We start from the raw sequence: 25,558 nt of genomic DNA, 5'->3' as shown, positions 1-25,558 counted from the left end.
AAACTGGACTCGTAAGGTTCCATGGGTGTTGGTTTGGTTCTACACATGTTCTGGTTCTGGTGTCGTTGAGCTTTTGCAGAGAAACAGAGCATTCGCATTTTTTTCTTTAAATCAAGCCACGGTTACAACAATTTGGACCTGTTCTGCTCTTCCTCGATTCGGAGCCAAAGTTGTCAGTGAAGCCGAAGACGAGCTTCATGTTTTGGTGTGGACGAGCCGAACTGGAGCGTAGGTGTTGCTCGTGCGTGAAAAGTTACGCTTGGAAGGAAAACGGCAAGTACGGTCGCTCACGGTCGCTGCCAGTTTGGAATCGAGACATTTTTCAAAGGAATTCGGCGTCCATGGTCTGAGCTTGACTAGACTAAAAACTCAAATCTTGTTCATATGCGGAGAATCAGGGAGCAGCACAGACATCGAAGGTTGACAAATGACAATAATTAACTTAACCCAAAGGAAGCATTTTTGAATTGATTCATTTATTTAACAGAAACCGGTTGTGACATGAACATATGGTACATTATTGTACATCATGGTATACATTATTGTTCATTATTGTATGTGATGGTACATGGTATTTATCATTCTTCTGTCTTGTCAACACATTTATGTCTTGTCAACACATTTACGATTTACAGTAATAACAATAGTAAATTACATTTGAACTGTGTTGATACTCTACCTTTGTGTCGCATGGTATGAAACTTCATTTTTTAATTGACCTTGAAATGCAGAACATGAAGCTTCTGCTTAAACTTCGGCTTGTCTGCACTTTCTGACAAGCTTCTCTAATTCCACCACTTGGACTTGGTCTGCAACTGGACTAGAATTTAGCTGGAGCAAGTTAGGATTATGCTGTGGCATCTTTTTAACAGCTCATGTTGGACAACCCGGTGGTGCCAACGTGAGTTGGGTGACGATCCACAAATGATGAAGGCTCTGACGATGATGACGTTATCACTGGGTTACATTGTGGTTCTTGATGACACCCTCAGCTAATGGAAGACCAGAGTGAATTAATCAAGCTAACAGTGTTGGTGAAAGATGATGAAAATGCAACACTAAAGCTCCGCCCACTGGGCAGGTACATCCCTCCATCACTGTGTTAGTGTTCTTCCCCGATGTGTTTATCTTCAGTGATTGGCTCAGCTGTCAGCCGCGCTCTTTGAAGGACAGTCTGCGTGTAGAATGATGCAAAAGTGAAACATGACATTCCATGTGGATGCAAGGACCACTTCCTCATGTAGTGTGACATCACAGTTGGGGGTGTGGCCTGGAGAACTGAACCTGCAGGTGTGTTAATCTTACCGGAACACAGTGGAATTACTGTCTGCTCCCTTCACCTCACCCCCCACCAAACACCCACCCTCTTACCGGTAAGCTGCCTGGCTCTCTGTCAGCGCTGCTTCTCTGTCAACGCTGCTTCTCATTGGCTGAAGGGACAAGCACCAGGGGACATGATTGGCTGGCACGCCGCCCAGAGGAAAGAGGCAGGGTCGAGCTGATTGATAAAGGAGGAAGAGGAGGAGCTGAGGCGCAATGAGTCGACGGCGTGCACACAACAAGTGTTCAGAGAGAGCAAGTGAGGAAGAGGGGTTACCACGGCAACACAGAGGACACTGCCAGCAGCAGAGGACAAACAGGTAAAGTGACATCTCCTTTGGTGGCAATACACTTTTTAGCATACTTGTGGCGCTACTGTGCAGGCCTGTGTGTGTGTGCGTGTATCTGTGTGTGTAAAATCCTATTAGCTTTCTATTTGCGTTCAGGAGAAGTAGGACTAAGCGTCTTCTTATCTGTGTGTGCGTCTGTGTGTGTGTGTGTGTGTGTGTGTGTGTGTGTTTCTGTGTGCGCGCGCGCTGGTCTTTCCTTCAGTCCTCAAAAAGTGACCTGGATTCACTTGTTTGTGAGCGTGTGTGTGTGTGTGAGGCAGTAAAGTGAGCTCAGAGTTCAACGATGCATTCACTTGCAGTATGTAAGTTTTCATTGCCATGTTCATATACCTTTTCTTTGAGCTAGTCACATAACAACAAGGTTTTCTGGCTTTTCATTGGATAAAGCCCAGCAATTGTTTGAACATTGATTGACAGGTGGTGCCAGCCAAGACGGCGTGGCTTCACTCTGTGTTCCATCAGTGTGTTAGTGAGGGACGCAGCTAAGGCTTGAAGTAGAATCTCTCAGGTGGTTAGAAATTCTCACGAGCGACCCAATGACCCAAGGGACTTCTTGGAGAGTCCAAACAATCATTCATTTAAAAAACTTTATGGATGGCAAAAGTTGACGTTGTCTTTTTCACCTGGTCTTGTCTCAAGCTGCTTTTCCTCATCTATGAATAGACAAGAGACACACGTGTCCTTCCTGGGGCATGCTAGGAAGTTCTACATAGGACAAGGTCTCACAATGCCTGAGAGGCATGATTTTAATAAGGTGATCAAAAACCTGAAAAGGGTTTTGATTCCCTTCTAAGATTCAGTGTGAATCTCTAAAATCCCATCCTTAAAAAACACCAGGATGTGTCTTGAAAGGGCTGGAAGGTCTGATAGCTCAACCAGGAACCCCTCACTGGCCAACACCTGCTTATCCACTTTTATATGTGCTCTTGAACCACTCCAGCCTCCACAGTGATCACTTTCCTCATATAACCTAATCTAGAACATTCCCACATTGAACTGCTAGTTAACTCCTACAACTGTTGACTTTGCTGTCTTTAGATGAGTTTGTGTGCTACCTTTGATAATCAGTGAAAGCTGTGAACTCTGTTTGATGATTTGGGGCCAATCAAAGTGTCCATGGAAGACTGATAGATTGCTTTGTGATGTCATCCTTTCTCATTTTTATTATCCTTTTCTTGTGCTTGCTTCCTACTGCAGATTGAAGAAATGACAGGTGAACAGTCAAGGTACTCCAGTCGCACCTCCGACCTGCATCCAAATCTTCAGCAATTCATTGGGGACCAGTAGGGACATCAGCACAGGTCCTGAGAATAAGGATCTTGGGACATTTGGTTGGCAAAGGTGCCATCATGTCCCAGGCAGGCAAAGTCCTTCACCTATATGTTGAGGTGAGGTCTGTGGCTGACGAAGATGGGAGGACTCATGGAATTGGAAGTGATGGGAGCAGTCACCTGATCCTTCAGTGCCCAGATGTTCTCCCTCACTCTCAGAGGAGCTCTGTCCATTCCAGCCCCAACCGGAGTCCAGACCTTTCCCCACTCACCCAGCGCAGAATGCTGGATGGACGCCACAGTTCGTCTCCCTCCAACTCATCTTCCAGACACTCAGTCAGCCCTCAGGGCCAACACCCTGACGCCATGGATTCCTCTGCTCACTACCACCAGGAGGACATGTTACCCAACAGTTTTGAAGACTTGCTTCAAGTGCTCACGTGTGCAGCCACCAGTCCAGGGCATAGCTGCTCACCAGCACCCACGTCTTCATCGGATGTGTATTCCTTTCAGAGACGGGAGCTTACCAACGTACCTCCTGCCTCTTTTGGGAGGTTCACTGCATCTTCCACACCCACTTGCAGCCGCAGGTCCTGTCAGGACCTAGATTCAGAGGGACAGGAAAGGAAGACATCTGTGGTGACCTTCGGCTACATTGAGAAATCAAATGTTCATATGATGGGCGGCCGTCGTCCTTCTTTTTGCCAAATTGAGTCCAGAGATAACCGAAGGGAGGAGCAATTTGTGCCTGCCCATCTCAGGAAGAGACTGAGTGATCCGGTAGGGTTCAGTGCTCAGGCAGGACAGGGTGAATTTTGCTCATCTGTCAATCCTTCCCCACAGGGCTCACCTTTCCTGCACAGAGAGGTGGTAGCAAGAGATGCCACCCATAGGGCCTTGGAGGAGTTTGGCTCGCCGGACCTGAGGCGCCGCTATGCAGGCCGCAGCCAAGAGAACTGCAGCCCAACCCTGCCGCGAAACTACCTGTCACCTACCTGTCGTTCGTGGGCAGACTCACCTGTCCAGCCACGCATCACCCTCACTTTGCCGTCCAATGCTCAACTCCGAGACCTCGACGGGAGAGTCTGTCAGAACTCTTTGAATGGATTGCCGAGAAGCCCCGCCTCTGATCAGCTGTGTGCACACACTGGCTTTTCGTCCCATACAGTAGCTCCAACTTCAGCACTGCATTCTTGCAACACTCCACAGAATCAGCAGTCATCCTGGTTGAGGGAAAACAGTCCCAGACTTTGCAGCAGATTTCACCCCCCTTTACCTGCTGGAAGACCCACAGATATCCAGCATGAGGTGCCAAGGAGCAAAGTCAGCCATGTGACCAGCACCGCTAATGGCAGGAGAAGCTCCTCCGCCTCGACATCTGCTGACATTTCTGTGGGACAACGAACTCCTTCTCCGACACCGTCCCAGACTGAGTCACTGAGGTCAGTCAGTCCAAATATTAGAGGCAAATTCTTGAGGAAATCTGAGCCGTATTCCAGTCTACAAGAGGATCGCTCCACTGAGCTGTTACAGGTGAACAAACAGAGTCAGAGATGGAAAATGGACAAATGCAAATCTCAAATCCGACCAGGACATGTCTCACCTGTCTTAGGGAAGCTCAGCTTACCTGAGAGGTCTCATTCCCCAGTCTTAAATTCACGCCAGGAACAGAGTTCACAAGACAATCGACACACATCCTCCCCGCACCAACGCCAGCAGCAGGCACACTCCGCTGGAGACCACACACCACCATGCTTGGAGCACAAGAAACTTGGTAGCTCACACAGCCTCTCCTGCCAAACATCTGAGGCTTCTTCAACTGTGAGCTGCACCTCCTCACACCAGGAACTAAGGAAGACCAGTCCAGTCCAAGACAGGATGGAAGCCTGTAAGGACAAATCTCGAAGGTTTTCTTCTAGACCCAAAGAAGAGTGTTCCCAAAGGCATGGTGACGAGTCTGTACAGAAGCACAGGAAATTGGTTCCGGGTTCGTGCAAAACCCAGAAGGTGGATGTTCAGGATGACAGCAAGGTTGGTGGGTCCCATCTGAGCTTTGACACGGTGACGGGACTTTTAGGATACAAAAATGTGTTGAACCATTGCAGCAAAGATACTACCTCAGGGATCCAGGTTGGCTGACTGGGAGCAGGAGTGGTGATCTTAACGTCCCCTCAGTGCAAACCAAGCTAACTTCTTCCTGCCGTCTCATTCAAACATTTGCTAAAACTCTACTAGTGGTATTTGTTGAATTCTGCTTCCTGATCATCAACACAACTTAGCTTTCATTTTTACTTCTCACGCAACCTTTTTCATCCCGCAGTCTGACGGAAGTTCAGCTGTGAGTCCGTCTTCAAGATCACAAAAAATTGCCCAAGCCAAGTGGGATTTCCTGTTTGGACAGCAGACCCAGGAAGCTCGCAGCAATAAAGGTGAAGAAGAAGTAGTCAGCTGTATTCCATGCACAGTCAGGGTTGTCAGGGAGAGAGCAAATCAGGAAGTGACATCATGAACATATTATTTCCATACTTTAGTGGCAACAATAACCAGTTGAAATGTTTATTCATAGATTACTATGCATAACATTTGGAAGTTATCTTGAGGTTGCTCAGTTAAGTAGCAACTTCAAAGCTTTTAAGCCATTTAGCTAAGCTTAGCTGGAGTTCTGCTACCGTCCCATTTGTCAATGCTCCATGATGCTACAGCGTTGTCACTGCACTGCACCCTTCTGATGCCGTCATCATCCTGGGGGGGCTGAGCACATAACTTGCAATTTTCTGCCAAAATGCCAGGGGCAGCGTTTTCTGTTTGTTTATTTGTTGTTTTTGTTGTTGTTGTTGTTGACTAGCTATTTAGCTTCCTGTGTAATAGATGTGAACAATGGTGACTGAAGCCGTATCCGGATGGTTGATGGACCTTGACCTAATCTTTTTGAAATAACAGTTGCTTTCATTTTAAGTTTCCCAATCAGTGATGGTTTTGTTAACGATGACAAACCTTTTTTTCATTGCGAAAACGAGATGATGAAGAGCTAAACATGGCTCTTTGATGACTAAAACAAACTAAAACAAACTTGTGAGATTAAAACGTGACAAGTCTCCTGGGCACTAGGCCTGGGATGATAATAAATAAATAAATTAATCACACAATAAATGAAAATGCACTGGATCATTTTGCCTGCCTCAATATATTTCCATGTGTGTCTGTTTTTCTCATCTCCCGCCTCCAAACAGGCAGGAAGAGAGTTCACTCTGTGCATTGGTTTCAGCACCTTGGCATGTTTGTTCCATAGAACAACATCAACGGAGTGAACCCGAGGCCGCTAGCATACACACACATGTGCAGAAGAGTAACATAGTAGAAGTTAAATTAGTAGATTGCAATATATTGTCATATATTTTTAATATTCATTGCTCTTTTCTTAAAAGTAATGTTTAAATCTTATCTCGTTTTGATCTCTTAGACCTAAACTCGTGTATTGTGTATCTTGTGACACCCCTACTAAACCACAACGAGTCTTATGTGAGTTTTCATTGAAATTAATACAAACCCACAATCCACCCATACGAGCCTGGAGTTCGTTTTTCAGAGAGAAGATTGTTACGCCCCTAGCAGTGTTCTAGCATGAATTAACTTGACCAACAAATAGGCACTTTAGCACTCGATAACGTCATCAAAACCTCCCCCTTGGTACTTTACCTCATTTCATCTCACCTAATCTCATGTAATTTCACCTCATATCCATCCGTCCAATTTCTATGCCGCTTATCTTCATTAGGGTCGCGGGGGTATGCTGGAGCCTATCCCATCTGACGTTGGGCGAGAGGCGGGGTACACCCTGGACTGGTCACCAGCCAATCGACAAACAACCATTCACACTCACATTCATACCTATGGACAATTTAGAGTCACCAGTTAACCTAACATGCATGTTTTTGGAATGTGTGAGGAAACCGGAGTACCCGGAGAAAACCCACGCACATGCAAACTCTACACAGAGATGCCCAACAGAGATTCAAACCCAGGTCTTCCCGATCTCCTGACTGTGTGGCCAACATGCTAACTAGGCCACCGTGCGGCATTTTACCTCATTTGACTTTATCTCATCTCACCTCATCTGACCACATTTGACCTAATTTCTTCTCATCTAATATCACATTTTACCTCATCACATCTCACGTCGTCATACAGTGGTGTGAAAAAATGGTTGCCCTCTTCCAGATTTATTTTTATTTTGTTGCATGTTTGTCACGCTTAAATGTTTCAGATCATCAAACAAATTTAAATATTAGTCAATGACAACACAACTGAACACAAAATGCAAAGTAACTTAACAGCAACAACTGCAATCAAGGGGTTGTGATAACTTGCAATAAGTCTCTTACAGTGCTGTGGAGGAATTTTGGCCCACTCATCTTTGCAGAATTTTTGTAATTCAGCATTGGAGGGTTTTCCAGCATGGAGCGCCTTTTTAAGGTCATGCCACAGCATCTCCGTAGGATTCAAGTCAGGACTTGACTAGGCCCCTCCAAAGTCATCATTTTGTTTTTCTTAGCCGTGACGTGGTTGTATATTTTAGCCATCGATGCTAACAATGACTCTTCAAAGCAAACAAAATATTTTGATACATCTTCTTGTCTCGTCAATAAAGGCACTGCGTCCACCACACCCCCACCTGTCTCCAGTCCTCCCTCCTCTGTCCATTCCAAGCCAGCCAATCAGAGGTGTGTGAAGGCCGACCCAGCTCAGAGGTCGTCATCACATCAAAAGGTTCGGAAAATTGAGGTGGAGCTGGTCTCCGCTGACCCGAGAGGCTCCGCCCCCAAGACGGGTGTCATACGACGAACCATCAAATACTCAGAGACGGATCTGGACGCCGTGCCACTGCGCTGCTACCGGGAGACTGACCTGGACGAGGTGATCTGTTTTAACTGTCTTTTGTGATGCTGTCTAGTTCTTTCGCACCAAAATCCTCCAAGCTTGCCTGTGTGGAGCTTGCTTAGCACAACTTTGGAAGCATGCAATTGTATAAGGACTCTAGTCCAACATTATTGATTGACTGATTGAGAGCTGCGTCTCAACATTTTTCTTGCTCACTTGTATGGATGGGCAACACAGGTGATGCGAGCGGAGGCGGAGACAGTTGAGGAGGTGGATTCAGCCTTTGGGAGTCATCGCAGTGTCCGAGGAAACTCCAACTTCAGCCCTGCTGACGCTTCTCTGAAGGAGGATGAAGAGGACGGCGTGGCGAACTGGGCCAGCGTCCGCATGCAGGGAGACCGCCAGAGGCAAAGAGCCGCCGAAGAGGAGACCTTCAGTCTCCTGCTGAAGGGGTGAGACGTCACATAAGGTCACAGCAGGTCAAGCTGTGTGCTGAACAAGATGTTCACTTCCTGGTCAGGACTTCGGAGGTCAAGTCTCCAGTGGCTGTAGGCGTCCCACGCCGACCCTCTGACAGCAACCTGGATTCCTTCAGTCGCCATTTTGAAACCATCATGGAGTCTCACCGGGCCAAAGGAACCTCCTACAGCAGTCTGGACAGCGTGGATCTGCTGACCTCTGGATCCACTTCTGTGTTCACCTTTGACCTGCCCACTCTCACACCCGAGATCCAGGTAGGGGACGTTTACTGTCCCAAGACCTTGTTTTCTTGCAAGACTGATGCATGTTTGTGCATCCAGAGTCAGATCTGCGAGAGCGCCAAGAACATCATTCAGCTCAGTTTTGCCCCTTTGGCTTGTCCGGATCCGACCGCCTCCTCCGAGATGTCTCGCTCTGAAATCAGCCTCAGCGCGTCGGGGACACGAGGGGGCACCAAAGACGACTGCGCTTCTCCGGTCCGGACCAGGTCACAGAAAGAGCCGTGGAAGCGCTCCATCCTCAAAGATGGCTTCCACAAAGCCAGCTCGGTGCCGTCGCTCCACAGCACTCCGAGGTGAGTCGTCACACACACGTCTCAACCATGACTGAGCATAAGTGTTTACACATCATATATAGTGGTGTGAAAAAGTGTTGGCCCCCTTCCTGATTTCACTTTTTCACACAAGTCCAGGTAGGGTTGTATTTTTTTCCCTCCCTTAATAATAAAAAGTTTAATTTAAAAACTGCATTTTGTGTTCAGTTGTGTTGTCATTGTCTAATATTTAAACATGTTAGATGATCTGAAACATTTAAGCGTGACAAAAATGCAAAATATAAGAAGTCAGGAAGGGGGCAAACACTTTTTCACACCACTGTATCTCACATCCATGGACGAGTGTAGGGTGCCGCAGCAGCCTGGGAGATGTTCGATGCTTGCAAAGTCATGCCAAAATAGAAACTGCTGCAGTAACAGAGCTCAACCACAGGGAGACACCAGAGAGACATGAAGCCAGTGTTTCCTTATACACGCACACGCACACGCACACACAGTGCAGTCAAGGGGTCTCCGTGGTCTTAAACGGGTTTTTGATGATTTCAGAGAAATTAGACAAGGAAAGTTAGTACTACTACCATAGTACTACTAGCAGTAGTACTGCTGTGATCATGGTATTTTATGAGTAAAGCCACTGTTGTGAAGGAAAAGTAGAAAGATGTTTCTCTTCCTACGCTGGGTGTGGACTCACAAAAGCAGATTCCAGTCCAACTTCAACATTCCCAGTAGGAATTCAAACCTAGGAATGAAAAACACAATCCCTCCCAGCAGCCAAGCCAGTGTCTTGACCCCGCCCCTAAACCCCCAAACAAACGCCACCATCGGCCCATGCAGGGAAATTCCAGATGCAGGAGGCAAACCTCTCAAAGAGGGTCTCCTGTTACCTTTGACCTCTGGCCAGCTGCCCCTATTGCCCCAGAAGCAAAGCTTAAGGAGAAGATAGAAGATATTTTTTCATATAAAATATGATTTCCACGTTTCTCTGTGGGAGAGCGAATAGGAAACAAGAGTGGAGTGGAGAGGATGCAAACTTCCTGGAAGCTGGAATCACACAAAAGAGGAGGAGGAGGAGTGGTCCGGGTCAAACGGGAGGAAACCCAGAACTCCTCCCCCCCCACTTGACACGGAGGAGGAGAGCGTCTGAGAAGCAAGAATGAGAGACGACGCCGTCAACACCAAGCGACAATGATGCACTGAGAAGACTTCGCTGGTGTGATGTCATCGCTTGCCATGGGTGACATCACAGGCAGCGCGTGACAGTGGGTGGGGCCAGGCGGACATGGCACGCTACCTGCTGTGCTGGGGGGGCGGGTCTCTGGAGGACGGGCACCTGAATCCCCCCCCCTACCGTGCTGTGTACAGGTCAGCTGATTGGACGTTTGTTTATACTTCTTTGTGCCTCTTGTACTTCATAATAATACTAACTGGTAGACAATATGATCTTTTGCTTCTCAAGAGCGATATGTTACCGATAGCCGATAACTTTTTTTATTTATAATTTATTTTATTTTTTATCTACTTTTTTAAAATTTAGATTTAACTGATTTGTGCACACATGGAGGTAAGAAGGACTCATTAAATTAGGATTTGACCAACTGTACCTGTTGATTTGTCCTAATCAAATATCATGACATTACTCCTACCACATCACTACTATCAGGAGAACCAGAGTATAGAGTGGAGGGAGCCGCCTGTTGTGGCCCAGCAAGGTGCACTGTATTAGGGCACAGGCTCCGAGCAGCCTGTGTGACGCTACGGAGGTCTCTGGCAAACCTTTTGCACTTTTCAAATGCTGTGGCGTTGGTGTTTCAGGTGGCTGATAAGATTTTTTGTGTGCTTGACGGGGTTTTTTTCTCCCCTCATCGCGGAGCATGTGGTCTAAGTAGCACGCGAAATGTCTTCCTTGGAAAGTGAATGTTTGTTTACACGTGAGCTCAGGGGAAGTTAAGACAGGCCGTTAACATCACAGGCAGGAGAAAAAAGGAGTGCTTGATTTGCTCACCCTGTACGGGTAATGTCGCTATTTTATCTGAGCTATTTTTATTCCAAATTTATCGGTATGACGTCATAATAATAATAAGTAGTACTGGCTTCTACTACTAACTCTTTACTATTGACATTTCTACTATCTGTTTTTCTACAATCTACAATCTATTTGTACTTCTACGAATGATACTTTTACTAGGTTCTACTACAAGCACTTCTCCAAGGGAGAGTTCTAGCGGGTCCTACATCCAACTGGAATTTCTACTGATTTGTACTTTCTGAAGAGGATGACTGAGTTGTTTGTTCTAGTAAACTGGTTGAAAAGCCAGAGGGCTGTGTGGCTGTGTCCTCACTGGAGGACCTCAAGACTTGAGTCAGTCTTGAGACTGTGTTGTGGTTTTTGTGTTGTGGGTTTTGTGTGCACGAGCGACTCTTTCATTCGGTCTTCTTTCCTGCTCTCGTGTGTTTGGGCGCCACCACGGCCGCCAAAGAGCAGAGAAGTATTTCCTGCATTGTCGCTGGGATGCGTGTTTGTGTCGTGACGGCGGCGGAAATAAGCTTCCTGTTAGATGTCTTCCATCTTTGTTGGCGTCTCAGAGTCAGGACGCAGTGGACAACGTGTCCTCGGGGCGTCGGTTTCTGTGAAGGAAGTGCACGGACACACTTTCTCACTGTCATTCTCCATGTCAGCCAATCAGAAGGCAGTAACCTTTTGAGACCTTCTGTCTTCTTCCTCTCACTTTGCTTCATCATCATCTCTTTCTCTCGTCTTCCATCAACTTGAGACAGTCTCTTAGGTCTCACACTGTTTCCATGGTAACACTGACAACACACACACACACACACACACACACACACACTCCCTATAGGGGTTGTAACCTTTCACCTCTTGTCTTTGTTGTTCAGTCTTTTGCATGTGAAAGGAATGAAAGTGTGTATTCCTGACAGGAGCAACAACAAAAAAAATACTTTTTTTTTCTCCTCTCAGGGAGCGCATAGGAAACCGCCCCCCGGAGCTGCTCTACCCGCAGGCTGACGTGGCCGAGCGACTGGCGCACGGCGGCAGCGACGACGCACTGGCCAACGGTGCCAAGGCCGACATGCAGGCCGCCAAACGCCTCGCCAGGCGCCTCTATCAGTTGGACAGCTTCAGGAAGTCTGACGTGGCTCGACATCTCAGCAAGAAGTCAGTGCGTGCGTGCGTGCGTGTGTGTCTGTGTGTTCTCTGATGTAATGTTTGTGTGTGCACATCCAAGGGTATAATGTTTGTGTGTGTGTGTTTCCACAGTAACGAGTTCAGTCGTATGGTGGCTGAAGAATATCTAAACAACTTTCACTTCAACAGTCTGACCATCGATCAGGCACTCAGGTTGGCAGCAGACCATCTTACCTCATTTTACTTCATCTCACCTCATCTCATCTCATTTTACCTAATCTCATTTAGTTTAACTTCATCTCATTTACTTTGACCTCATCTCACCTAATGTCATAAAAATTTAATTTTACTTCATCTTACCCCATCTCATTTAATTTGACCTCCTTATTTCATCTAAATCTCATTTTACTTCATTTTATGTCATCTCAGATCATCAAAAGGTTTTATCTCATCTCATTTAAACACATTTGACCTAATCTCTTTACATCTTAGTTTACCTCATTTTACCTCATTCCATCTCATTTTACTTCATCTCATATCATTTTAACTCATCTCATGTACTTTAATCTCACCTAATTTTATGTCTTTTTACCTCATACCATTTGACTTTGTCATATCACCCTATTTGACCACATTTGACCTAATTTCTTACCTAATATTACATTTGACCTCATCACATATGCTATGTCTTCTCACCTCAACTCATCTCATTTCAGTTTATTTCATACTTCACTTTACCACATCTCATTTTTACCTCATCTCATTTTACCACATCATCTATTCTCATCTAATCTAATCTAATCTAATCTAATCTAATTTTACTTATTACATCTGATTTTATCATGTTATGCCATCTCACCCCATTTCATCTAACTTCACCTCATCTCATTTCACCACATTTACCTAATCTCTTCTAACTTGATTTCATCTCACCTCATTTGTGTCATCTAATCTCATCTCACCCAATCTCATCTAATGTAATTTTACCTCCTCTCATCTCACCTAATCTCATTTCACTTTATATCATTTTACCTGATGTGATCTAATCACTTCTCACCTAATCTCATCTCATTTTACCATGTCATCTCATCTCATTTTTACCTCATCTCATTTGACCTAATCTCTTCTCATCTAATCTCATTTTGCCTTATCTCACCTTATCATGACATGTCATCTCAGCTCATCTCATCTAATTTTACCTCATCTCATCTCATTTTTACCTTGTCTCTTTTTACTGCATTTACCTAATCTTTTCTATTTAATTGTATTTAATCTCGCCTCATTTTATCACCTTATCTCATCTCATCTCATCTAATTTTACCTCATCACCATTTGATCTCATCTCATTTTACCATATCTCATCTAATTTTAATTGAAGTTTAATTTTTTAAAAAATGTAATTGCAGGTAATTTTACCGGATTCGATCAATGTATTCTCACTTAATTTCATTTTATTTATTTTTTTTACCTTATCTTATTTTACCACATTTTACCGAATCTTCTCATCTAAAGTAGTGTCATGTCATGTCATGTCATCTCACTTTACCTCATCTCATTTTACCGCATTTACCAAATCAAGTCTCGTCAAATTTTATTTAATGTCTTCTTATTTCATTTGATTTCATCTCATGTCCCCTAATCCTATCTAATTTTAATTTAATATTCAATCAAATTCAATCAAATGTCTTCTCACCTAATCTCATATGATTTTACCTTATCTCATTTCACTTTATCATGTCGTGTCGTCTCACCTCATCTCATTTTACCACATTTACTTAATCTCTAATTTTATTTCATCTCACCTCATTTTGTCACCTAATCTCATCCCTTTTTACCTCATCTCATGTTACTGGCTGTGATCTAATATCTTCTCACCTCATCCCATTATACAATATGTCATCTCACCTCATTTTTACCTCATATCATTTTACTTTATCTCATCTCACTTTATGTAATTTTACTGGATTGGATCTCATTTTTCCCCTCATCCCATTTTAACTTCACCTCATCCAATTATCTCGCATCAACTCACTTAATCTCATTTAATTTTAATTTGGGTAACTTTACCCGATTCGATCAAGCGTCTTTTTACCTAATCTCATCTAATTTTACCGGATTTGATCTAATCTCTTCTCACCTCACCATATGTCATCTCATCTCATCTCATCTGACTTCACTTCACCTCAGGGAATCTCATTTTATTTAAGTTAACCAAGTGAAATTGTCGTGTGTCCTTGTTTTCCTTCCAGGACGTTCCTGAGCAAGTTCACCCTGATGGGAGAAACTCAGGAGCGCGAGCGAGTCCTTGCTCACTTTTCCAGACGCTACGTGCACTGCAACCCAGATGGCGACATCACGGAAGGTGCTGGTGACACGACACCCGACACCGTCACGTAGTTATTGTCCTGGTGTGTCTTCATGTCCTCTTGTGTGTCTCACAGACAGCGTCCACACTTTGACATGTGCAGTGATGCTGCTGAACACAGATCTCCATGGAAACGTGAGTTGTCATTGCTCATGTTGACAAGCACGTTGCCTTGTGGGGCTGACACTCTTTTTTTGTGTGTGTGTGTGTGTGTAGAATGTCGGGAAGAGGATGTCCTGCAGTCAGTTTGTCTCCAACCTGGAAGGTCTCAATGATGGAAAAGACTTCTCCAAGGATCTGCTAAAGGTAAAAAACGGACGTGGGTTGGGAACACCCCAGCAACAAACACGCACTACTTGACATTTGCTGTGAGGTGTCTTCTGAACGCAGCCCTGATTGACAGCCGAGGCAGCGGGCGGGCTGCAGCTGCCGTCCCCACGCTCTGATTGGCTGCAGCTGCTGAGAGAAAATGCGCAGTGAGAGAGTGGGGGGGAGAGCATCTCTCCTCAACACTTGAGTCAGACCAGCAGGAAGAGGAGGAGGAAGAGGAGGAAGACTTTTGTTCATTTTCTCATCTTTTCAGCCGTCTGTGAGTGGGTGTGGCCTCGCCTGCCCCGCCTCTTCAGGGCTGTGGAGACACGGGCTGGCGTCACGCAGTCGGATGTTTTAGTCGGGGGTCTTGACGAGCGGCAGTGCGCAGTGGGGGTGTGGCCAGTGACTCGTCAACAAGGAAGGTGTCCGACCACCACAAGAACGCACGACTCCTCGTCTGATTACTCGGTTCCGACGACCGCAGCCTGAAGCTTGTCCAGCTCAACAGTCTTGCAGCGGACCGCCTGAGGGCGCCACCACCGTCAGGACGTCCCCCTCTGGCCACTTCCTGTCGGAGGCGTCCGCACTTTGTCGCCATTTAGAGGTCATTCTGTCCTTCATTTTGACTGTTGAAAAAGTTTTTCCCAGCATTCCATGGGACCATGATCGGCGTCAACAGCATCCACTCGTCGAGCCGCATGCGCTCACGGTCGCTCGGTTCTGTCCGGAGTGGGCGGGACTCCAGGGACTCGGACTGGTTGAGGCATTGCAGGACGACTCGCGCTCAGGATGAAGCGCAGAAGAACGTGGACAAGAAGAAGAAGCAGCAGAAGAAGAAGAGGAAGAAGGAGGAGGAGGTACAACAGATGTGAGAGAGACCCAAACTGGAAGACATCATCTTTGTTGTCCAAAGGAACACATTGGCTTTTTTGGGGAGGGGGCTTTTACTTTGTAAGAAGTCGTCTAATGCTAAGCTAACATGTAACTGTTTTGTTTGCAGGCGTTGTACACGTCCATCAAGACCGACAAGCTTCAGTGGACCATGTGAGTGTGACTGTTGCCATGGTAACCATTCCCTGTTCATGTCCGCGCTGCAATCACTGGCCAAATGCCTCTCTCTCTCTCACACACACACACACACACACACACACACACACGTTAAGTTAACAACACGATGATGAGTAAGCTAACACAGTACGTTGACCTTGTGTTTTCCCTTCTTTTGAAGCGATGAAGAGGAGTTGAGGAAGTCCATGTCCGAGTTGGCCGACGGCCGAACAGACTCCGCCTCCCACACTATGAAGCGAATCGGAAGCGGCGGCAATCACCTGGTGGGCGTGGCCCAGCAGGCCGACGGCGAGATGTACAAAAGCGGCTTCCTGGTCCGCAAAGTCCACGCAGATCCGGACGGAAAGAGAAGTACGCGACCTCACGTCATCCAAAACCGCCGTCTGCGTGCTCCTATGTTGACCCCTGGTGGCTAAATGTTGCTAGTGCAACTTTTTTCATGACTTGTTTTCTACCGCCATCTAGCGGTTAAATGTTGCCATTGTAACTTGTTTAAAAGGTTATTTCCTGCATCGCCAACTAGGGCAGTGGTCCCCAACATTTTTAATTACTATTTATTATGTATTGTGTAAAACTAAGACAGAAACAACATCAAATTAAAATCACTAAATGAATACAGACCCACCACCCCACCAGTATAGCAATGTTACAAAATTTGCTAAATTAAGTCTGACTGATAAAGCATGACTTGAACGTTAATTTGATACCTTATTCACTTCTCTACCCCAAATATGAAAGACGTTAGAGCAGATTTTATACCGGAAAATTGTGCCTTTGGTCCCCATTGCTTTAACAAGACAAAAGCTGTGATCGACCCAAGGACCTTGGCAAGTACAAACGTACTACAAAATATATCATAATTAGGCTGTGAAAATCCGTTTTCACCCCACACTAACCACAAGAAATACACCTAGCTATCATCAGTGACAGGAATGTGTAAAATCCACTCCAAATTTGAGAAAATCAATGTTTTTTAGCATGATTTTGTTATTATCTAAATTATTCATATTTATTTATATTAAAAGGTATCCATCGTGAAAATAGGACAATGCAAACGCGAAATGTAGTAATTCCGGGTCCAAAAAAACATTTCGCACAATCAGATTTAATGACATTTCATTTGCGGATAAATATTAAAGTTAATTAATATCCTATATACCTTTTATCTTGTCCCGAAGCTCAGATTCATGAGTTTGAAAGGCTTAAAGTTTGACTTAACATTCGAAGCATTCGTTTGAGTCAATGTGGTACAACACTCTATATAAATCAGTACAAAATTGATGAGGAACAAAGATGTATACGAATGAAAATACCCCCGATATCCTATGAAAAAATATCACTTTTAAGGACGTCCGCACGGACTCTCCAAATCGAGCGCGCCTCCACAGTGTCAAGATTTTTGCATCGCTAAAATATGGGTTCTGTAACACTGCCAACCAGTAGCAGCCTGGAGTGTGTTTGTTGTTTTGTAACAGGCAGTATGCTATTATGAGTTAACTTGAGGTCGTTAACAGAACAAATACGCACATTAGCACTCAATAAACGTCATCAAACCTTACCTTTACGCATCTCCACATACAGCAGTATCAGCATTTGGGAGGTGAAAGAAAAACGGGAAAAATACAGTATAGTAGTCTTATCTGTACAGTGTGGGAGAAAGTTAGCACACCCACAATGGTGCGTTCATGGACCGTTGAACCAAGTGGAATGTGTTACCACTCAACAAAAACATGCAAAAACTTTGGGATATCGAACTATATATTATTTTTGGAATAAAATAATGTCCATATTTACAAAATTGTTATGCATTAACATAAAATTAAATTAATAAAAAAAAATTGTTACTTTTTTTTTATCATTGCGCCTGAAAGTTTCCCGCGGCCCAGTGTGACCACCAATTGGGGACCCCTGATCTAGGTTATTTCTTGTCAGATTGATTTGACATAATTCCATTTTGCTTTGTGTTCCAGCGCCGCGTGGAAAGCGGGGTTGGAAGTCTTTCTATGCCATGTTGAAGGGTCGAGTGCTTTACCTGCAAAAGGTCAATGTCCCTCAAACGTACAATTTACCAAATGCCTTGAATGGTCACCTTACGGGAGGCTGCACTTTGATTGGCTTACAGGATGAGTACCGTGCTGAACGCCAGCTGACTGAGGAAGACGTGAAGAACGCCGTGTCTGTCCACCATTCCCTCGCCATGAGAGCCGCGGACTACAGCAAACGTCCAAACGTCTTCTACTTGCGCACGGCTGACTGGAGGGTGTTTTTGCTGCAGGCGCCGTAAGACCCGACATCACCACCTCGGCAGAATGTCGGCGTGTTAGCACGTCGCTAACATCTCGGCTCTTTTCCCCGTCAGGAACGCCGAGCACATGCAGTCGTGGATCACACGCATCAACGCCGTGGCAGCCATGTTCTCAGCGCCGCCTTTCCCGGCGGCCATCGGCTCTCGGAAGCGATTCAGCCGTCCTCTGCTTCCGGGATCTGACACCAAACTGTCGCAGGTAGCGGACACGCCCACCGTCTTCTCAGCGGGGTCCAAACGGGGTTACGTTGAGGAATGTTCTGTGCCGACAGGAAGAGCAGCTCAAATCCCATGAAGGTCGCTTCAGGGCCGCAGCCGCTGAGCTGGAAGACGTCTTGGCATCCACAGCCCAGCACAAAGTGAAAGGTCGCGAGCTGGACGAGCAGAAGCTGCGTCGGGAGTACTTGGAGTTTGAGGTAACACCATAAACCCCTCCACTTCCTGTCAGCGGCGTCATGCCGTGTCTTTTCCCCAACAGAAAACACGTTACGGTACATACGCCATGCTGCTGAGGGCCAAGATGGCTGCCGGCGACGGCAACGACTTGTCGGCGTTCGAAGCGCGGCTCTTTGAGGACGACCGCAACAGCAGCGGCCTCCAGAGGGCGCGGTCCAGCCCCACGCTGCCGCAGGAAGTGGACAACAAAGAGAGCAGAAGCAGAGACGAAGGAGGAAGCAGGAAGAGGAGCAAGCCGCACTTGAGCGGCCAACAGGCGGCAGCACCGTAAGCGGACCAGGAGCACATGCAAGGTCAGACTTCACAATAAAAGTTTCATTTGTGACAGGAAGTTGACGGCTGACGTGGCAACAGACGGGGAGCAGGTCGCCATGACAAGCGCTTAAGATGGCTGCGCCGCATGGAGACTGCTGTCATGGCAACAGAAGGCTGTCAAGATGACACGCCGTATGTACACAAAGAACGTGTGTCACATGGTCAGTTGAAATTGAATATTTTGAGGATTGTCCCGTCAGCTTGTCCGTCCGTCCCCCCGATGCCCCCTGCAGGACTGGAAGTGAACTGCACATTTAGGACACTTTATTCATGAAAACACAAGAATGTCACCTTAACGGAAAGACAAACAAGACAAAACATGTGATCTAATAATAATAATATTAAAATAGGGAGATCATTTTCATCTTATTTTCATGCATTTTGCTGTTTTTTTGTGTCCACTTTCCTGTGACCTCTGAACTCTGATGTCCTCATGATGACGAGACAACTCGTGTTTCCTGCTGCTCACTGATTGGCCACAGGCGGCTGCTCTTCTTCCATTGGCTGACTGCTGAAGCCACTGTCCACCGTAGACTCTGATTGGACGAAAAACAATTAACGCTTGCTAGCGTGGCTAACATCATTGTCCCCCTGTCAGTGTCACCTGGGTCGTGCTTGTCGCTGGGACGCTCGGCGGCACTCGTTAGCAGTCGCACTCCGTCCGTCAGGCCAAGGGACTGAAGAGCTTGGCGCAAACCTTCGAGAGGACCGCCGCCAAGCTGCACACAAACACCATGATGGAAGACGTCATCAAAAAGCCACTTAAAAAAAAATAGTGGGTGAGGGGGCGGGGCTTGACCTGGTAGTGTTGCAGCAGGTGTTGGCAGGGGGCGGGGCTGTCCTGGTACAGGTGAGTCAGCGTCATCATTCCCAGCTTCTCGGCCAGCTTCCTCCACGGAACGTCGGTGCCGCTCAGTACGTGGAGCAGGCGGGTCAGTGTCTGCCGGTCCAGGCAACTAGACTCCGCCCCTGAGCAGTCACACAGAAGGACGGTAACAAGCCTAAATATACCCTATCAGGTGACAGGAAGTGGAGTGCACGTAGTACCGGACCGACCTTGACCGGCGTCGCCTTTGACCTTCTTGCCCGGTGGACGGGAGGACGTGGAGGACAGCAGCTTCCTCACCTGAGCACAGCAGCACAAAGTCACATTACCCGCTCTCTTCCGCTTGAGCGCCGCTCGCTCACTACCTTGTGACACTTGGCCAGATCGAGCGGCGTGTGCCCGCCCACTTGTCTCTTGCGACATGCGACTGACGGCGAGGCAGCCTTCCCGACCTCCTCCTCCTCGTCTTCATCCGAGGATGAGCTGAAGACGAGCGGCTCGTCATTCTCCGCCTCCTTGTCTGCGCCTGCACGTGTCAATCAAACGGGTGTGTAGCAGTATGTGTGTGCACGTGCGTGTGTGTGTGCACGTGCGTGTGTGTGTGTGTACCAGCAGCGACCAGCATGGAGCAGAGTGTGTGCGAGTGCACGGCGGCCGCCAGGTGTAAAGGTGTGTTTCCTCCAAACGTGCGTGCATTCACGTCCGCCTTCAGCTGCAAATGACACAGAGGACAATGGTGCTGACGCGTCGCCGTGACATCACGTGATCGTGACATCAAAGTGACGCACGCACCTCGGTGATGAGAACGCACGCCGTTTTGAAGAGGTTCTCTCTGACGGCCAGGTGCAGTGGCGTGTGCCCGCCTTTCAGTTCGGGCGCGTTGATTTTGGCTCCGCCCTCCACCAGCAGGCGGAGGCAGCGCTCGCCGTCCCTGCGCACGGCCAGGTGGAGCGGGTGAAGACCTGCGTGTTGACAAAACAACTTGTGAGATGTTAACCCTGGCCTCCCCCGTGCGGCCCCGCCCACTCACCGTGGTAATCTGGCAAGGTCAACAGGTGGGCGTGGCCTTCCCCGAGGTGAGCCAGTAAGGGCCGGAGCGTGGCGCTGTCCCCAGCCAGTGCCGCCAGGTGCAGGGGGCTGCGCCCGTCTTTGTCCAGCCGGGTGGGGTCGGCCCCCGCCCTCAGCAACGTCTCTGCCACCTTGGCCTGGTGGGTGATGACCGCCAGATGGAGTGGCGTCTGCAGCCGGCACAGAGCTACATGTCAGTCACATGACCTCAACTAGTTAGAGGCTTCGCGAGCCATTAGCCACCTGCTGCAGGTGGTTGGTGGCGTTGAGGACGTGCGCCTGCTGGTTGCTAAGCAACGTGTCAGTCAGCTGCTGGACGACGCCTGTCTGCTGATGGATGACAGCCAGGTGCAAAGGACTAGGGGGCAACAAAGGGGCGGGACATTAGAAAGGGCGGCACGTTGGGGCGGGCTCTTTTGCACGGGACTGACGTGTCTCCGTTGGTGTCCCGCATGCTGCACAGGTGTCTGTGGACTTCCAGAAGGACCCGCGCGTCGCCGCTGGTGCAGTACTGCAGGAGGGCGGCGGCGGTCTGGCGAGCGCCGCGAGACACTCGAGCGTGGAGGGCGGCGACTGTGGAGAGAGAGAAAGGTCTCACGTGAAGAGACGTGAGCGAGCGAGGCGCTCCCAACGTAGTGGACGTGTTTGTACCCATGTGGGACAGCTGTCTCTGTGACTGCTGGGGGGTGGAGCCCGACATCTGGGCCCCACCGCAAAAGCCAATAAAGTTTCCTGGAGGGAAAACTCCTCCTCTTCCCCCGCCCCCTGCCGCGCCATTCATGTGTTGATTGAAGTGAAAGCCTGAAAGTCACAGACGTTAAGAACGTTCTTTACAACAACGTGCTCTGTGTCTCACCTTCGCCCCCAGACCCTCCCCCTCCAAAGCCACCAGCTCCTCCTCCTCCTCTTCTTGCCCCGCCCCCTGGCCAGGGTTCATGGTGGGGGAGGGGCTTCTGCTTCTTCCTCAGCACTTCCTCTTTGTCTGAGCAGGAAGAAGAAGAAGGTGCCGTCAGAAGAGCAAAGTGGGTGAGGGCTGACAGTGGGCGGAGCCTCTTACCCTGCACATGTGGGATGTACGTGAAGTGTTTGGGGTCGCTGCAGTCGCCCGCCTTCTTCCTCTTCAGCTGCAGGAAAACGGTCACGGGACGCTCGATCTCAGCGCTGTGATATGGCGGCGTTTTGAACACAATGGCGTACTGAGGAGAGAGGGGCCAGCAGTCACGTGACTATCTGCGGTCATGTGACTCTGTGAGACTGGTGAGCACTCGCCTGCTTGTGCACGTCCGTGGGTGCAAAGTCGCCAAAGGCCTCCCAGCCGCCCTCCTCGTCCTCGTAGAAGCGGATCTCGATGTCATCTGCGGCAAAGAAAAGGCCTATGCTAATGAGAATGCTAACAAGCTTGTCAAATGGTTGCAATGCTACATGGATCAGCACAGGTCACCTGACCTTTCTGGACTTTGTCACACAGCAGGAAGATCTCGTCTCCTCCGAGCACGGAGCCACACGTCGTGTCCATGCGAGAGATTTTCAGGTTGGATGCGTTGGGAGACTCTGGAGGGAAAGCAAAACATGGTGTGGGCGAGCGGGTCAAAATGGCGGCCGACGGTGGTTGTGTCTTGCGCACTCACTGCTGTCGTAGATGGCGTTGGACACCACGGGTTTCAGCGCTCGGCTGAATCCTCCATTGCTGTCCTTGAGGAAGGCGGTGAACTTTAACCTGACGATGTTGAGGTCCATCACCTTGGACAGCTCCTTGGCCTCCTTCAGCACCGCGCTCTCCTCTGACTCTGAAGGGGCGGGTTAGCTGTCATGTGACTCTTGGAGGGAAGGTCTGTGTCTCAACTGGTGCACTTGTGTACTTACACTAAGGCTTTTGAGTGCACACCTGTACTTAAACTTAAGTCTTGAGCGCTGAAGTGAAAACTTGTGTTCTTACATAGTATTTTGAGTGCATAAGTGCACACCTGCGTACTTAGATTTAGTCTTTTGAGTGCATAAGTGCACACTTGGCATACTTGACCTTCGTCTTTTGAGTGCATAAGTGCACATTTACGTTTATTTACAGTGTGCAGAAATGTCTTCACACTGAGAAGTACAACAGAATGCTGTGCAATGAAGCACATTGATGGACCGCTCTCGATTGTGGCCATCTTGGCTTTGTAGCGGAAGGGGAGGGGCTAACTTGAAATAACGGCAGCTGAGAAACAATCCATAAACATGAATGGATTTGGGACAGCACTACACTGTCAAAATGTGTTCACTAAGTACACTACATTTGCACAGTGTACATATTGAAGTGCACTGATGATGATTCCATTTGAGACACAACAACAGCAGGAGAGAGAGCGTCACCTGTCAGGTGGGCGTGGCCTCCTCTCTGTCGCCTCCACTCGTCTCGCAGCCTTCGTGTCAAAACCTCAACAACGCCTTTCTTGGTCACGTGGAGGATTCCCAAGTTACTGAAACTACAGGAAGCGACATCGTCACAGGCTGTGTCGTGCGTCTGCACACAGGAAGTGCTGGCGAGGGCGGCGGCACTAACGAGGCGGTCAGGTCATTGGGGCCAATGTCGAGCGTGCATGTGCCGTTCTCGTTGCAGTGGCGTCCCACCAGGCTGTGGGCGTGCACGCGGGGGGGCTCAGTGTGGCTGACCAGCTGGACCTCCACGCGGGCGTGTCCCACATAGTTGTTGATCTGACACACACACACACACACGTGTAAGAAACAGGAAGCTGAAGAAGAAAAAAACGTCAATGAGTTTCACCTTGACAGTTGGGTACGTTCTTCTGTTCTTCTCGCTGGACGCTCCCGGCAGCCCGCCGTGGGACGGACCCTCACACTCGTAACGAAAGCGAAAGCCACGCTGGGGAAAAACAGAAAAAAAGACGTTGACGAGTTGTATTTTTGTGGAAAAGTCATTTTTATGAGAAAATGCTGCAATTTTATGGGGGGAAAAGTGGGAATATTAACAAAAAAAAATCTGAACTTTAGAGGAAATTATTGGAAGGTTACAAAAAAAAAGTTGTACAGTGAGGAAAAAGTGTAATTTTTTTGATGAAATCCTGCAATTTGGGGGGAAAAGTTAAAGAATATTACCAAAAAATTACTATGCACATTTACACAATGAAAGTTAAGGAAACATGAAAAACGTCTTTAAAAAGCTTGCATATGAGAAAAGGTCGTACATTTACGAGAAGAAATTTACGAGATGAAATTTTATGAGAAAACATTTTTTACTTCTGTGACAATAACCACCGTCATTTTATGAGGAAAAAGATGTACTTCTGTGAGGAAAAAGTGTCATTTTTATGGTAAAATACTGCAATTTTACAGAGAAAAGAGTTGGAATATTAACAAAAAATTCTGAATTTTAAAGAAAATGATTGCAATTTTGCATAATGAAAGTTAAGCAAAAATGAAAAAAACCATCTTGAAAACTTTTAATATGAAAAAAGTCATACATTTGCGCGAAATTGGTTGCAATTTCACAAGATGAAGGTCGCAGTTTTACGAGAAAAAAAAGTTGTACTTCTGTAAGGAAAAAGCTATTTTTATGGGAAAATACTGCAATTTTATGGGGGAAAAAGTGGGAACATGACAAAAATCATCTTAAATTTGATCAGAAACTATTGCAATTTTACACAATAAAAGTTAAGGAAGCATGAATAAAATCTTTAAAAAGATGGAATATGAGAAAAAGTGATTCATTTATGAGAAATTGGTTGCAATTCTACAACATGAAATTGGCAATTTTATGAGAAAAAAGTCATTTTTATGATAAAATACTGGAATTTTACAGGGAAAAAAAGTTCTTAACAAGCATGTCACATGACCTCTACTTTCTCTTTTGTCTCATGAGACAAAACTTCTACTTTCTCTTCTGTTTGTTGACATCATTTCACCATTAGCTTGTTAGCTTGTCACCTGTTTGGGCTCCTCGATGATTTGGATATAAGGGCCGTGCGCTGAAACACACACACACGAGGTCAGGACGCTGATGATGTCATGACGGCGAGAGGATAAGGGTACCTGTTTCAGGTATGTAGGCCTCAGTCTTGATGTCCACAGGAGGGATGTAGTCATACGGCATCAAGTTGAACTGTAAAGTGACAAAAATACTCACCATCATCCAAGCTCACCGGCGACTTCAGACCTTCATGACCAACACTCACCTCACTGTTGTCATAGACGTTCATGAACTGAGCGTCTGTCATCCTGCGAGGGGAAAAAAAAGAAAAAAAAAGTTTCACTTTTCAAATGACGTGTACTTCCTGCAAAATGCCAGAATAGGAAAACCCCCAGAATTCCAGCAGCACAAACAAAAAAGTCTTTGGGTCCATCTTTTACTCTGCACCTTCTGCCACGTGTGTGACCTCTGACCTTTGAAGCTTGATGGTGTGACCTCTGAGCTCCAGGTCACTGTTGCCATGGCAACCACTCACTCGCATCCTCCTTCCGACACACGTGGGACACTTTTTTTGTAGGGTTATTGATGGCTTAAGTATTGGCTCATTGACGCCTAACGGGTGGCTTGCTGGCATTTTATTAGTACACATATTGTCGCGTTACTGACGGTTGCGTTCACACACGAAGACGACGTTCCTGAAGCGTTTAATGAGGAGGATCGTTTTTCTGAAGTTGTTGACGAGTCACTGCTGAGTTACTCGAGAAGTTACAGATGGATTATTGATTAGGAACAGCGTGGGGGTAAAGGTCAAAAGCAGAAACGCAAGCACATTGATGAATAAAGTGGTCGACGGGGACGAAAAAAAGAGAAAAAGTACGTTTACCTGTCTGCAGTTGTCACGGCCTGGACTGTTGAAACTTCAAGTGTCACAACAGAAATATT

The 25,558-nt window shown here is 47.1% G+C and overlaps 3 protein-coding genes across 8 annotated transcripts in view; 1 reads left to right on the top strand and 2 right to left on the bottom strand.

Moving 5' to 3' along the window:
- LOC129194319 (elongation of very long chain fatty acids protein 6-like) overlaps positions 1-199 on the bottom strand; it is an 8,935-nt gene extending 8,736 nt beyond the window's left edge. The window contains exon 1 of the mRNA XM_054799459.1: positions 139-199. Coding sequence (XP_054655434.1) covers positions 139-199 — 61 coding nt within the window. The remainder of the gene's footprint in view (positions 1-138) is intronic.
- Positions 1-21,059, top strand: part of psda (pleckstrin and Sec7 domain containing a) — a 21,113-nt gene extending 54 nt beyond the window's left edge. Inside the window, exons 1-21 of one of the 4 annotated variants that reach the window (XM_054798606.1) lie at positions 1,437-1,640; positions 2,868-3,721; positions 3,785-4,972; positions 5,262-5,370; positions 7,590-7,855; positions 8,057-8,271; positions 8,340-8,553; positions 8,620-8,873; positions 11,827-12,024; positions 12,127-12,207; positions 14,244-14,356; positions 14,436-14,494; positions 14,576-14,665; positions 15,672-15,715; positions 15,900-16,090; positions 17,710-17,780; positions 17,862-18,019; positions 18,099-18,243; positions 18,317-18,460; positions 18,523-18,767; positions 18,829-21,059. In XM_054798606.1, coding sequence (XP_054654581.1) covers positions 3,020-3,721; positions 3,785-4,972; positions 5,262-5,370; positions 7,590-7,855; positions 8,057-8,271; positions 8,340-8,553; positions 8,620-8,873; positions 11,827-12,024; positions 12,127-12,207; positions 14,244-14,356; positions 14,436-14,494; positions 14,576-14,665; positions 15,672-15,715; positions 15,900-16,090; positions 17,710-17,780; positions 17,862-18,019; positions 18,099-18,243; positions 18,317-18,460; positions 18,523-18,767; positions 18,829-18,886 — 4,545 coding nt within the window. In that variant the 5' untranslated portion in view covers positions 1,437-1,640; positions 2,868-3,019 and the 3' untranslated portion in view covers positions 18,887-21,059. Of the gene's footprint in view, positions 1-1,436; positions 1,641-2,867; positions 4,973-5,261; positions 5,371-7,589; positions 7,856-8,056; positions 8,272-8,339; positions 8,554-8,619; positions 8,874-10,003; positions 10,215-11,826; positions 12,025-12,126; positions 12,208-14,243; positions 14,357-14,435; positions 14,495-14,575; positions 14,666-15,671; positions 15,716-15,899; positions 16,091-17,709; positions 17,781-17,861; positions 18,020-18,098; positions 18,244-18,316; positions 18,461-18,522; positions 18,768-18,828 lie in introns of those variants that run through there. The other 3 variants (XM_054798605.1, XM_054798607.1, XM_054798608.1) reach the window with 3 other exon arrangements.
- On the bottom strand, positions 17,090-25,558 carry nfkb2 (nuclear factor of kappa light polypeptide gene enhancer in B-cells 2 (p49/p100)). Of its 3 annotated transcripts, XM_054798610.1 has the most exons (23): positions 25,090-25,493; positions 24,882-24,924; positions 24,739-24,808; positions 24,634-24,674; positions 23,474-23,572; positions 23,252-23,403; positions 23,062-23,174; positions 22,338-22,496; positions 22,156-22,260; positions 21,979-22,064; positions 21,767-21,905; positions 21,566-21,691; positions 21,361-21,510; positions 21,141-21,282; positions 20,953-21,067; positions 20,672-20,879; positions 20,434-20,603; positions 20,251-20,353; positions 20,007-20,167; positions 19,872-19,941; positions 19,615-19,784; positions 19,420-19,534; positions 17,094-19,351 (listed from the first exon to the last, which is right to left on the bottom strand). In XM_054798610.1, exons 1-23 carry the CDS (start codon positions 25,263-25,265, stop codon positions 19,281-19,283), a joined length of 2,784 nt encoding a protein of 927 aa, XP_054654585.1. In that variant the 5' UTR covers positions 25,266-25,493; the 3' UTR covers positions 17,094-19,280. The 3 variants fall into 3 exon arrangements, with proteins under 3 accessions (XP_054654584.1, XP_054654586.1, XP_054654585.1); XM_054798609.1 differs by having other exon boundaries at positions 17,090-19,351; positions 21,141-21,510; XM_054798611.1 differs by lacking the exon at positions 25,090-25,493 and adding an exon at positions 25,500-25,558 and having other exon boundaries at positions 17,091-19,351; positions 21,141-21,510.

Source organism: Dunckerocampus dactyliophorus, chromosome 14 (genome assembly GCF_027744805.1).
Source record: "Dunckerocampus dactyliophorus isolate RoL2022-P2 chromosome 14, RoL_Ddac_1.1, whole genome shotgun sequence".
NCBI classification, from domain to species: Eukaryota; Metazoa; Chordata; class Actinopteri; order Syngnathiformes; family Syngnathidae; genus Dunckerocampus; species Dunckerocampus dactyliophorus.
The sequence above is the reverse complement of the archived record's forward strand: the minus strand, read 5'-3'. Positions and strand labels throughout refer to the sequence as shown.

Excerpts from the sequence above, each read along its gene's own strand:
- nfkb2 (XM_054798609.1), bottom strand. The coding sequence starts at position 25,265 with ATGTGTACTAATAAAATGCCAGCAAGCCACCCGTTAGGCGTCAATGAG. Across the intron at positions 22,497-23,061 it reads AGGCCACGCCCACCTGACAG|AGTCAGAGGAGAGCGCGGTG; the intron begins GTGACGCTCTCT and ends CCGCCCCTTCAG. Across the intron at positions 20,354-20,433 it reads CGTGCGTTCTCATCACCGAG|CTGAAGGCGGACGTGAATGC; the intron begins GTGCGTGCGTCA and ends TGTCATTTGCAG.